Source organism: Acanthochromis polyacanthus, chromosome 17 (assembly GCF_021347895.1).
Source record: "Acanthochromis polyacanthus isolate Apoly-LR-REF ecotype Palm Island chromosome 17, KAUST_Apoly_ChrSc, whole genome shotgun sequence".
Classification (NCBI taxonomy): domain Eukaryota; kingdom Metazoa; phylum Chordata; class Actinopteri; family Pomacentridae; genus Acanthochromis; species Acanthochromis polyacanthus.
In genome coordinates this window covers 4,181,283-4,194,731 of record NC_067129.1, presented here as the reverse complement: position 1 = coordinate 4,194,731, position 13,449 = coordinate 4,181,283, and the positions used below count along the sequence as shown (strand labels likewise).

At 40.8% G+C, this 13,449-nt stretch overlaps 1 protein-coding gene across 2 annotated transcripts in view; it reads left to right on the top strand.

Annotated features, from left to right (window-relative positions):
* The first annotated feature begins 6,708 nt into the window (after positions 1–6,708).
* Positions 6,709–13,449, top strand: part of jade2 (jade family PHD finger 2) — a 248,936-nt gene continuing 242,195 nt past the window's right edge. For both annotated transcript variants that reach the window (XM_051937430.1, XM_051937429.1), the window contains exon 1: positions 6,709–7,622. In XM_051937430.1, coding sequence (XP_051793390.1) covers positions 7,620–7,622 — 3 coding nt within the window. In that variant the 5' untranslated portion in view covers positions 6,709–7,619. The remainder of the gene's footprint in view (positions 7,623–13,449) is intronic.

The window sequence follows — 13,449 nt, the reverse complement described above, 5'->3', positions numbered from 1 at the left end:
TTACGTTGTGCTGTGTTGACAAGACAAATTCTGAGTAGGAGCATGTCATTAACACCCCAGTCTGAGTAGAAGTATTCATATTATTTCTTATGCATATGCATGTCAGAATCAGAATCAGAATCAGTTTTATTGCCAAGTAGGTTTTTACACTTAGAATGAATTTTCTCTGGTGCTCTTGGTGCAAGTACAAATAGAATAGTAAGTAAAAAGATAAAGATAATAATAATAATAATAGTAAAAGTCAAGGTGCATGCATTGATAATAATAAATAAATGTGTCTATATATATATATATATATATATATATATATATATATATATATATATATTTGTTTTTGTACAGTTTGAACCTTAATATTCAAACTTTCTCTGTTGGAAAGCACTTTTTTTGCTCTACTTCTCTTGTTAAATGTGTTCTATAAGTAACCATGACTTGACTGGGCTTCCTTAAACATCTCCAAAGCTAGCCAGTTCATCTGACTGAACTATATATTGATTTAAATGATGTTCCGTGATAAATAACATAGATCACATCTTATCTCCCGTTCTGTAATTTCCTGTTTAGGTTATTTCCTCTTTAGTTGCAGCAAATTAATGCAAATATTTTTCCTCATGTAAACAAGGCCTCCTTTATGGCGCCATAAAAGCTGCACAAAAAAAAAACAACTTTAACTGGATGTCTCAGCAATGCACATGAGTGGACTGTATGTGCTAGAAAATAACAAAATGTTTTTAAATGCCTTTCAAGTCCGTTCATTATTCTTCTTCCTCATGTAATTGTTGGCACAGTGCTTAATTGTGTTGCATTTATAACAATGATTGTAGTACATAATCTGTACAGACTTAATACGAAATCAAGATCAGTGAGCGTGTGTTAATTTGTTTACCTTTGTTTTACGATATCTCTTTCTCAATTGTTTGAACAGTGTTAGAAGGCTAAGCATTGTAAAATTGCTTTACTTTGACTGCAATGGCATAACTTTGCCTTCAGGGTTAACGCCATTAATCTTAATGTTACAGAATGACCACGTCTACGATTGTAGTTTGGGGCTGGACTGTCAGAATTAGGCTACTTTCTACATTGCGCTGACTTTAGTTCCCCATAAAGGAGGGGTGCTTTAACATTTTAGGCTTGGGACCCAAGTGATAAATGTAGTCTGTCACCCTGGGACCCAGACTAATTAAAAACCAGTGCTCTTGACATGTAGGGATACTGGAACAGTAGGGCCTGCTAGCTATTTCAGGTCCTGAATCCTGACCCACTGTTTAAGAATCAGGATATATACCCGTCCACTGGCCTAATTGGAGTTGGCATTGATACTATAGTGCATATCTGCAGTATCCCCACACAGACTCCATGGTAACATCAACCCACAGCGGCTTTTAGAGGAATGCTGTCATCTCTGCATTCACATATTGATTTTATTTCCTGGAGCATGTGGTCATGACAATCAAACGCAACGTGTGTCATGGAAAAACCGTGTAATGTTGGCCGAAGCTGTGTGTGTATATGTGTTGCTATTGTTAGCGGGAACTGCGGTGAGTGGATGATCATAAATTATATTACCAGCAACTTGTCCTGACATATTTTATTGAAGACTGTAACACGCAAGTAAGAGAAAGAAGAAAGAGAAGGCAAAACGCTTTAAACTAATTAACTTGACTGGAGTGGAGTCCCAAGGTGGTGAGAACAATTAAATATGAATAATGAGAATTTTTGTTTTTGTCCTCATTGTGCTTGTAGAGACTGATGCTGTCTTTAATTGAAAACGAAGCACGCAAGAGTTAAAAATTCATGTTACCATGAGGGTATTTTTGCAGTTCTACCATATAGAGCATACTTAAAAAAATAGGGCATCATTACTGATAGTTTTGTGTTGTTGTATTTGTCTCTTCATAAATTACACAATACAGAAACACAGCAAAAACAAGACGACATGGTCATCAATATCCGCCGCCGCATGTGATGTCTATGAGTCTATATCCAAAATAGTGATCAAGGGCCATAACTCTGTTAAATATTATCGCACAGGTCTCATTTTCAAACTTGATCAAGGTGTCCATGGTGTGAAGCTACACACTAAATTTCGTAATCCTAGCTGTAATAGTTTCCGAGAAAAGCTGTCCCCTTCATCTCGGACGGATGGACGGATGCACGGAAGCACGGACGGACGGACGGACAGACGGAGGCCAAACCTATATCCCCCTTTTCCACTTCGTGGAGGCGGGGGATAATAAACTGAAGAAGGTTTTAACCACCCTGCATACTACTGAATTTTTCTACAGCACTGTCCCACTCTTTTAAGCACTAAAATTAATATAAGGACGGATTAAAATAATGCAAGTATGAGTGTTTATTTATCAATTAAAGGGATTATGGAAGATGTTTTTGTTGTTTAATTTGTCTGATTCACATAAAATGAATATACTGACCTTTAGTGGACTTGTATGTATGGTTTCTAAAAGAATAATAAAAAAAAATAACTGTGGACATGGCAGGACCTGAAAAACATCAGCCAATCAATGCGCTCGGACCGAGGCGTTTGGTTTGCTCCCTTTCCTGTCAATCAAAAATCTTCCGGCTCAGGCCCAGTTACGTAGATTACGTACGCCTTGGACTTACGTGTTTTCCGTATGTGTTGCTTTGGTATAGCTTCGTAGTTAGCTGGCGACTTGTTTTGCTCATCTTTTTTTTTACATAATGGCAGATAAAGATCCAGGGGGACCCAGCCGTAAAAGAAAGGCATTTTTTGAGGTCAGAGAAAATAAAAGACGACTGGATCACGAGAATGCAAAAACAAAAGTGATTATTGGCGAGTCATTTGGGCGATGGCGTCAGCTGAAGCAACAAATGGACCTAAAGACAGATGCCTTGGTTGCTAAATTCCTTCTGGACAGGTAAAATGTATTATTGATTATTGATTATACTGCGGCTGTGGGCAACTTCACGAGTCCTACGCAAGTTTCTGGAGGGGGGCGTTTCTTCGTAAATGTTAAGAGGGGGGAGGTAGGAGGGGGGTGAGGGAGAGGTTGTATGTGCGCATGCTACGTTCAAAGTCGTAGAAAATTAAATCTCCTCTAATGCCTTTAAATTGAATGAATAAAAAATGGGAGAAAAAAAAATCTGCAAACATCCTTTACCTTTCATGCAGCACCAAGTTTTCGACCTTTTGCCCTGTTGTTTTTGAGTTACTTAGCGGGTAGGCTTTAACGAGCAGCTTGGAGAACTTTCCGCAGCTCTTTTTGTGGATTTATCTGTCTCAATTGCTTCTGTCTCTTTTGTAATCCCAGGCTGACTTGATCTCGGTCTGCGGGGGCCACACCATATGGTGCAGGATTCCTTGTTCTTTTTGTCGCCAGAGATACTTCTTCTTGACTCCGGCTGTGTGTTTAACTCCATTATCATGTGTATCTGGATATATTTAGGGCCGATCAGATGCCTTCAGGATGGTGCTGCATGACAAATAAGAGTTTAAACTTTAAATGCCAAAGTACAGAACAGAAAAAATATTAATAACCACAAGCGTAATAAACCAGGAGGATTAAGAAAATGAGATAATTCTTTTTGTATTACAATCCATATGTTTTGCTGAACAAAATATTGCATGCTCCATAGATTTATGTCAACATGTTGGCCAAGCAAGGACTATGAATTTCACTTGTGGAAGTACAACAATCTTGCAAAAAAATCCCTCCTCCTTTAACTTTCCTTGAGCTTCATTTTCTAAAGCCTGCATTCGTCTGACTCATTAATACAAAGCTCTTAAAACTAAGAACCCCACCCGTGTGGTTCACCCAGTAGATTAAATAGAAAAACTACAATTTGACCTAGATCTGCCTCCTAAACAAACACGGTGTGCATCTCATAAGCCAGGAAATTGCATTAGCGCGCATTAAAACGACCATGGAGAGGGTCACGGGCTGTTTCCTCGGGGGACGCTACCTACCTGTGTTATGTGGAGGAGAAGGGAGGCAGGCAGGGAGGAAAAAACTGTGGGATGCTGCTGTTGCATTTGAATGCGTGCCAGAGAAATCCCTCCTCTGTGTCCTTCACCGCCTCATTTCACTTTGTGCAAAACAGCATCACACCCTCTTTTCCTCTCCTCCCTCCCTCTCTGGCTCCACTTTCTGAGTGACACACGATACTGCTGGAATGAGCATTTGTGCACCTGCTATCACTGCCTATGTGTGTGTAACATGCTGGCCTGTGCGTTTCACAGAAGTCAAATCATCCCATTTGTTCATCCGAATGACCTTAATTTTTTAGCATGCCTCCTGGCTCTGCATGTGTGTGTATAGACCAGACATTTTAAACCAGGAAGATGAACCCAAACAGCTGACATGATCCACTGTCTGTCACTGCAGAGGTGCACGTGAAAGCTCCACGATGAAAAAAGTGGAGAAAATCAAGACAGATCCGTTTGGGGAAATAGCTGCGAAAAACTCTAGACTGCAGAAAAAGTGCAAGAAAGTGTTTGATAACAGGCACAGGACAGTGATTTAGAGACAGTGGATGGTAGTAGATTACGCATTGATCAAACACCCTCTTCGCCTTTAAATATAGATTTTAGAGAAAATGTGAAGGAAGGTAATTTACTTGCCAACCATTCCCTTTGGATCGCTGTGTGCAAATCAATCACCGGTGGAGAGATATTATCACTTACAGTAAAGTGCAGATAAAGGCCTTCACTGCAAGCTGAAGCTGCAGCTGCCAGTTTTTTTTTTTTGGACAGCAGTTAATGGAGATGACAATAATTAAGCATTGCTTTTTAAAGTGCCGCTGCAAATTTCAATACGAGTTTGTTTTCAAAACCTAATTCTCCTTCTACAAAAGGAGTCCAGTCACCAGATAGTTTTAGACAGATGTTTTAAAATGGCTCCACTTTTTATTTAACAGCTGCTGTTTGAAAACCTTTGCAGATGTTTTTTCTTGCAAGTAAATATAATACTTTTATTGCACTAGAATAAATGTTAATTTAAAATTTAACATGATAAACATATTTCAGATTCTGTGCAATGTGCATTACATGATTGAGTCCTCCACTAATATATATGTATTTTTGGTCAGATGAATAAATGGAATGACTGAGTCCTCCACCAATAAAAAAGCAAATCACTTTTTTTTGGGTTTTTTTTTACCAGTCATAATAGTCAAAAGAGTGTAAGTCTTGTAAACTGTGATGGTTATTTTAGGGTAGCACCACTTTTTTTTTTTAAAATATGCAGCTGCTTTTTGGAAAGATTTTTATTTTTTGTGTGCGAGTGAATCAAATCCCCTTACAGGACTAGAATGATAATAAAGTTTAACATTATGTGTCTGATGCAGTATGTATTGCATGACTGAGTCCTCCACTAATGAATAAGAAAATCACTTAAAAATGTTTTTAATTTTATAAAATGTTTTTATTTTTTTCTTACTAGTCATAGAAATCAAAAGAGTTTAGATCATATAGATATGATATTTTAGGATAGCAATTTTTTTTAGTAAACAGCTACTTTTTTGTGTCTGCAAGTGAATCTAATCCACTTACAGGACTAGATTACTAGTCCTCCACTAATATATATATATATATATATATATATATTAGTAATATGAATGAATAGAATGATTGAGTCCTCCACTAATAAATAAGCAAATCACTTTTTTTTTTCCCAGTCATAGTGCAGTCCGTGGTACTGCTCTCAAGTGGTTTGAGTCTTACCTGACCAACAGGACTCTTTCTGTTATGATTGTGACCTGTCCTCCTCTGTTGCCTCTCTGTTTTGCGGAGTTCCCCAGGGCTCCATCTTGGGCCCTTCACTTTTTTCCCTTTATATGTTGCCACTAGGGTCAATTATAGCCAGGCATAATTTAACATTTCACTGTTATGCCGATGATTTACAGTTGTATTTACCAGTGTTCCCTGACAAAAGTGGTGCCCTTCAGTCCCTTATTTTAATGTTTGTTTTTAATGGGAAAGTACTTTGGTCACCATGAGTGTTGTAAAGTGCTCTACAAATACATTTTTGATTGATTGATTGATTGATTGATAGAAATCATGTAAACTGTGATGGATATTTTAGGGTAGCACCATTCCTTATTATTATTATTATTATTATTATTATATTTTTTAAGTAAACAGCTGCTTTTTGGAAACATTTTTTTAGAATTATTTTTGTGTGTGAAAGTGACTCTAATCCACTTAGAGGACTAGGACAAATATTAAAGATGAATTTTTAAAAAATATTTTTTTATTTAAATATTTTGTAGACAAAATATTAAAGATGAAAACTTTTTAAAAATATTTGTATTTTTTATAGACACTTTACACACTAAGACAAACACTTTTAGACACTGCATTTTTTCTTAGTTTGTATCCTTTGTTATTCCTACTTTACTACTAATTTCTGTGTAATTGCACATATTCCACTAACCTTTGCTTACTGTTTATTGTTTATTGTATTGTACTCTGGATGAATAAAGCTTATCTTATCTTATCTTATCTTATCTCATCTTATCTTTTACATGTACTTAATACAGTGTGTATTTCATGATTGAGTCCTCAATTATTAAACAAGCCTATTATTTTTTTTCCAGGATAATTATTTAAATTTAATGTTGTTTCTGATGCATATTTCTGCCACTTTTTGTGCCATATAGTGAGCCTGTGACAGACTTGGCAGCAGGTGAAGGTTCAATCCCCGCCGTCTCCTCTCCGAGGCGCAGTAATCTAGCATTTGTCAGAGTAGGAAGTGCAGTTTGCGGTAACAGTGAATTGAAAGTACGCCATAAATATGGCGCCAAAAGAGTTTTCAAGCTGATGATAAGAGCTGATTTTTCTCCGTGTTGTCTTTTTTTTTTGGTGGGGGTGGAGGGAGAGGTTGCAAGACAAGACCCGCCTGTGCATTAGTGCAGAGCGGTGTGTGCACGTACACCGCGCCGGAGGAGTGGAAACGGCAGCAAGTGAAGACGAGCGGACGGAGCTGGAGGTTTTATTTTTGAAGGAGGGACGTTGCGAAACTGGCTTGCAATCTTTTCTGACTCATCGTTTGGAAATAAAGCACCCTTTTTCCTCTCTCTACAGCACCACAGCCTCCTCTTGCTGCTCCGTCCCCTCCTCCCGTTACCGCTGGCACCGGAGAGGAAAACAGTCGGATTTTTGACACCACGTTTGGGGCTTTTTTTTTTTTTTTTTTTTTGCAAAATGCGACATGCTTTCCTGTGAGCGCTGTGTTGTGCGCACCTCGCAGTCCGCTTCAGCAGCAGGACCAGCGGCTTGTTATTGACCGTACCTCAGTGTGGCTGCCACTTTTTTTTTTTTTTTTTGGAGGGGGCAGGATTTTATTTCGGATTTGGACTCGTCGGTCGTCGGGGCTTTGCAGAGCTGACGCGCTGTCAACACGCACCGTGAAGGGGAGGGGAAGGGACGGTCCTGTCACCCAACGTGGACCAGGAGTCGCGGGGGCCGTTTAGCAGCTCTGCTAGCAGCCTGCCAGGGGGGCACCGAGTGGGCAAAACTGAATTAAAAGCTTTGCTGTTAAACTACATGTGCCTGGCTTCCAATGATCTCCTAATCTGTGCGAATCGCCTGCCTGCGTCCAGGACCGAGGACGTCTCCGAACCAGACGCTGACTGCAATCATGGTAATTAAAAAAGCTACTTATTTGTGGATGGAAATGTAAAAAGTGTTGCAGCCAGCACCTCTGAAGTCCACTTTGCTGCTGCTGCTGCTAGCCTAGCTCTGGTAGCACTAGCAGCAGCAGCAGCAGCGGCTCTGTACGCACTTTTGGAGCGGACTTGTCAGTCACAGTGAGCAACGGTGCATGTGGGTTGAGTCGGGGGATCTGCCTAAAAAACACCCTTTAGAAGCATGTGCAAGAACAGGAATGAAATGTTTAAACTTGGGCACGTTGCGCTGCAAACATGCCCCAATGGGAATCAAGTGTTTGGCACTTGGAGAGGGTCCAAGTGTGCGTATTTTTCGTGCGTAATTGCATGAAACAGGCTCATTTGCACCGGGAATGTGACTTTCAACTCTTGCGTGTGGATGCAGGGGCATGCGTACTGTGAAGCGTGAAGTTGGGTGTAGGGTGCAAGGGTGGGTGGTGGCACCCAAATGTTCACAGTCTCCAGGGATCTGCAGGTTTCTCCAAAAAAAATAAAAAAATAAAAAGAAAGAAAAAAGGTAGGGGGCAGACGAAGCCGGGGAGGAGAGAGCAGTGCTGCTTTTAGGAAGGCTGAGCACGCAAGCACACACATGCACACATCAAGGAATTAGAGCAACTCCTCTCTTCTGCCTCCTTCACCCTCTCCTCCTCCTCCTCCTCCTCCTCCTCCTCCTCCTGCTGCTGCTGCTTCGTGCTGTGCAGATCTAGCTGGCTTTAGAAGAAGGGGGGAGTGGCTGTTGTTTACCTCCTCAAAGTCAGAGCTCTCTGCTGGAGGAGTGTGTGGCATCCATACCTGCAAGCAAACAAAAACAGCCAAAGCAGGACTTGACATGTGGATGCAGATGGTGACGCTGCGAGTCAGATGTCAGCAGGATTAATGGGGTGTAAGTGGGGCATTTGCCTCCTGTGTGATTCTTCAGCAGCGCATTGTGGCATTGTGGCCACCTACTCCACATAATCGCCCGGAGAACCTCCAAAGAATATCATGTCCGCCTATTAGTGCCGATCATTAGCGGATGGAGCAATTTATCCATATTTTTCAAGCTGAAGACGGCACATGAGAGGCTGAAGTGGCTCCAGCCTTGAATCAATTAAGCTGGAATCATCTGGGGACTTGTTAAATGTTCCCAGTTGTGACAGCACACACTCCTCCTCCTCCTCCTTCTCCCTTTCCTCCTCTTCCCCTCCACACACATTCACACTCGCAGCATCATCATCATCATCATCATCATCATCATCATCACGCAGAGGCAAGACTTGTGCACACAGAGCAACTCCAAACGCAGATTCGAGTACAGATGTACGCTCTTCAAACTGTCTCTCTCTCAGCACACACACCAGCCTCCTCCCGCTGGGTATGAAACCGGAGATGAGTCATGGTGTGTGGGGGCATAACAACTCTCTCTCTATCCCTCCTTCCCCCCCTTCTCGCTCTTTCATATCTTCTCCTGATGCAGTGCTATCTTGTTTTCACTCATGCTCTCTCTCTCCTCCTCCCCTCCCCTGGGTCTCTCCTCTCTCGCCTGGAGACAGTGGTTGTTTACAAAGCAACTAAACAGGGATGAGAGCTGTTTTTATTTTGCATCCATCTTTTTTTTTTTTTTGAGGACAGCCCTCCAGCCAGTCATCCATATTTCAGTTCCTCCATCCATCACTTCCCTCTCCTCCATCCTTCCATGCCCACAACTTTTCCATCACCCCATCCCTCCATCCCTTCATGTCCTGATCAAAATTTCACACTGATTTCTCTCATCATCTGACTCGGCAGCGTTAGCCGGGAGGAATCTGTCGGCTCTCCCCCTCCACACTGTAACAGTATGTCATGTGAAACTCAAGCCCGCAGACCTTTTAAGCCTCACATGTGTCCGTGCGCACACGTGTGTAGCGCGCGTACTTGTGTCTGTTGCACTAAGCGCTGAGCTCCGATTGGCTGGAAAAGGGGGTAAGGACCCCCACGTGGTGTGTTTGTATCGCATTAGCAGCTACGTAGTGAGGAAGAGGAGGAGGAGGAGGGGTGTTGCTCATGAATGGACCAGTGACGTCACGTAAACTGTACCCTCAATCCCTCACACAGACACGCACACAGGCATGTTTTTACACACTTAGATTAAGGAGGCTGCAGGGCAGAGTGTGTGTGTGTTACTGTGAAATGCATGTCATATAAGAAGGATGGGAACCAACCGAGCCGAGGGATTTATGCAGGCGTGTGAGTGTAGCTGCCTGCAGGCGTGTTGGCTAGCTGTCATGTCAACTGCTGCACTTGACTTACTATCCAACCAGCTAACCCGCATGTTTACTGCAGCAGCGTTACTAGTAGCTGAGGAGGATTTCTGTGCTTCCTCGCAGGTGTTCACTTCTGAATGTTGTGCATTTTCAGCAGGGGTGTCAAACTCGTTTTAGTTCAGTGGGCCGGAGCAGTAAAATCACAGCATAATAAAGAAACAAAATGACAAAAATGAGACAAATGGCAAAAAACAAAACAAAAAAGCAAAAAAAAATGGGCAAAAAAGACAAAAAAATCACATAAATGACACAAACAAGACAAAAAATGAAACAAAGCAACAAAAACATGAGATAAGCAGCTACAAAATGACAAAAAACAACAAAAGCAAGATAAAATATTACAAAACTAAGGCATAAAACGACAAAATCAAGAAATAAAATGACGCAAAGTTAAACAGGAGACAAAAAATTTCATTAATAACTTCCAAAGCAACAAAAATGTAAACAAAAACAAGGAAAAAAATGACCCAAATGAGACAAAAAATGACAAAAAGAAACAAAACGACAACAACAGTCAAACTACACTAGCGAGACAAAAAAACCCACCAAGCGACAAAAACGACACACAAAACAACAAAGAAAGCAAAATGACAAAAAACAACAAAAAACACAAGCGAGACGAAAAGGAAACACAAAACGACAAAAACATGAGAGAAAAGTCAGACAAAAAAAACAAAAACAAGAGAAAATATTACAAAAATGAGACACAAAAGAACAATCTAGTATTTTACTTTATGATCAAAAGTAAAAACGTCTTATGTCCTCCAATAACACTGTAGGGTTGAAATTTTGCATTTTAAAGAGTGCCCTTTAAAGGGTAAAGCACATTAAAGTAACTTATAGTGCGACAGAGCAGGATTTCCTACATAAAACCAGACATTTACAGGCCTGTAAAGTACTTTTATTCCACTTATGTGTGCAGGAGAATTTCATATTTGGAGTTCCTGTCAAATATTGGCACTTGAATGACTTTGGATTAATTAGTTTCTTGTCAGCTACAGGTTTTGTCATGTCTTACAAGTCTTGCAACATAAACCCAACCGCGATCAAGCGCTGCAGGGATGTGTTTTTATGCATGACCCCGGCGTGTTTTGTCAGTGCTGGATGACCCTGCTGTGGCCTAGAACCTCATTAGCGGCTTCTTGTGTGCTCATGCTGACCTGAAGATGATGTCAGGCTTTCAAGGAGAGAGAGGAGGGAGGGACGGGTGTTTTATCTTTTATATTTTGTTTTCCCCTTGTGTCACTGCAACTCAGCCTTGTTAGGAAAAGATAACTGCAAACTCTGCACACCTGCACACAACAGTGGCGAGAAGGGAAATGCTGCAGATACTTCACGGAAAGGACTTTTTTTTTTTGAGTAATTGGAATGTGCCTCGTATCTGGTTTTCCTGCAGAACCTGTTCCTTGCAGACTAAATGAGAGCGGTGGATTTTGTGGTGCAGCAGATGGTTTTTCAGATAAAATTAATGATCTGCTTTTTTGTCGTAGTTTACGATAAAGCCTGTTACTCCGGAGTTTGATAGCGATATCATTAGAGCTCCGAGCTTATGTTTCGCTTCCTTTATTCTTATTTTATGTATTTTCATTTCCCCTCAGTAAATGAGACTTCAATAATAGAAGTCCAGCTGTTGGACTCTTTGTATTTTCTATGCATGGTGAGGTAAGAACAGTGCATCTGTAATTTATATAGAGTGTTGCAGTTTTTGTCTTCGGCACAAACGCCAAATTACCTCTAGTCTCAGCTTCTTCACTGTGAGGATTCTTTCAATTAGATGGTTTTGTACTGTTGGTAGAAAGTGGTGCTGCATTAAAGCATGACTGCTACTGGATTTTTTTGGGACTGATGCTGATTTTAGCAAGTAAGAAATTCAGCCGAGCTTTTTTACATGCATAGTAAAGTTGTACTGAAAATTGAAAATGATGATGTTGTTTATGAACTTATCAGCATGACTCTCACAAGATTTTGCGCCTTATTATAAAGACAAAGCTTAACTCCATCATTGTTTGCTCAGCTGTGATATGTACTCTGCTGCATGTGCTGCAGATAGTGCTGAGAATATCAACAAGGAAAGCGGGACTGCTCTGCTGCACAAACTATGTGATGGCACCGTTTTGAAGTTACCTTAAGGATCTTTTTCAGTACTATATTCAGCAGAAGAAAGTTTTCATATCAGCAATATAAGACAACCTATACACTAACGCTGACCTGTCTGTGATAAGCCGATATTAGCCGACAACATTGTGCAAACGATATATAATTTGGGCTGTAATTACTATAGATTGAAATAAAATGGATTCAGATCCATTTGAAAAACACACGAGAGGATCATTTCTTTCAAAAGTAAAGTTGCGGTGAGCTAGTTTAGTCTTGTGGGCTGCACAGTGGAGGAGTGGTTAGCACTTTCGCCTTGCAGCAAGAAGATCCCCGGTTCAAATCCCAACCTGGGCCTGGGATCTTTCTGCATGGAGTTTGCATGTTCTCCCTGTGCATGCGTGGGTTTTCTCTAGGTACTCCGGCTTCCACCGACAGTCCAAAAATATGCTGAGGTTAATTGATCACTCTATATTGCCTGTAGGTGTGAGTGTGATTGTCTGTATATGACACTGGTGACCTGTCCAGGGTGTCCCCTGCCTTCGCCTGAGTCAGCTGGGATAGACTCCAGCACCCCCCGTGACCCTAGTGAGGATAAAGCGGTGTATAGAGAATGAATGGATGGATAGTTTAGTCTTGGTTTTGAAACTGCAAACCAGTAACTGTTGTGACAACCAGGAGAGCTGATATTGTTCCTTTTATCGAGAATGTAAAATTACATGTCAGGTGCATGTTATTGCAACCTTTGTACACGTTCCAAATGCAAGAGCCGACATTGTAGAGCCTGATTTTGGGACAGAAAAAGTACCTACTCTGGAAGAGGTACTTGTGAGTGGCCCTACAAAGATGCTGCTTGGAGAAGACAAATGCTTATTGAGCACCATTTCTCTTCAACATATAGTTAGTGTAACAAACGCTCCGTTGCTCTGTTGCTGTTAATTTATTCTATTGTTGTTAATTTGGCTTTATTGTTGTTTTTGTACACTTAAAGGTGACGTTGCAGTTGAAGCTGTTGGAAACTGAAAGACTGAAAGGATAGATTGTGGAGCTATTCCTTGAATTCCTGCAGTGGAAAGCCACCTTTTGTTGTTAGGATGAACCGCATGGGATGTAAAATCAAAGTTCAGTGACTCGACTGCTCAAAAAGTGTAAAATGGCATTTTCATTTGGGAACTTGAACTTCTGCAGAAATAATCTGCCATGGTAAATGATTTTTTACTGTATGAAAAATCAAATCAAGCAATTATATTGGTAGAAGTATATATTCTAGATATGCTAACTTAGATCCCCCTGTGGATAAAGTTTAACTTTATGCAGCAGGAACAGTTATTCTGCATCATATTCTTTGTTTTTTCTTCCTGATTGTTTCACCATTCTCTCTCTCTCTCTCTGCCTGCTTGCTACTTCCTACTCATATTCCTACAAA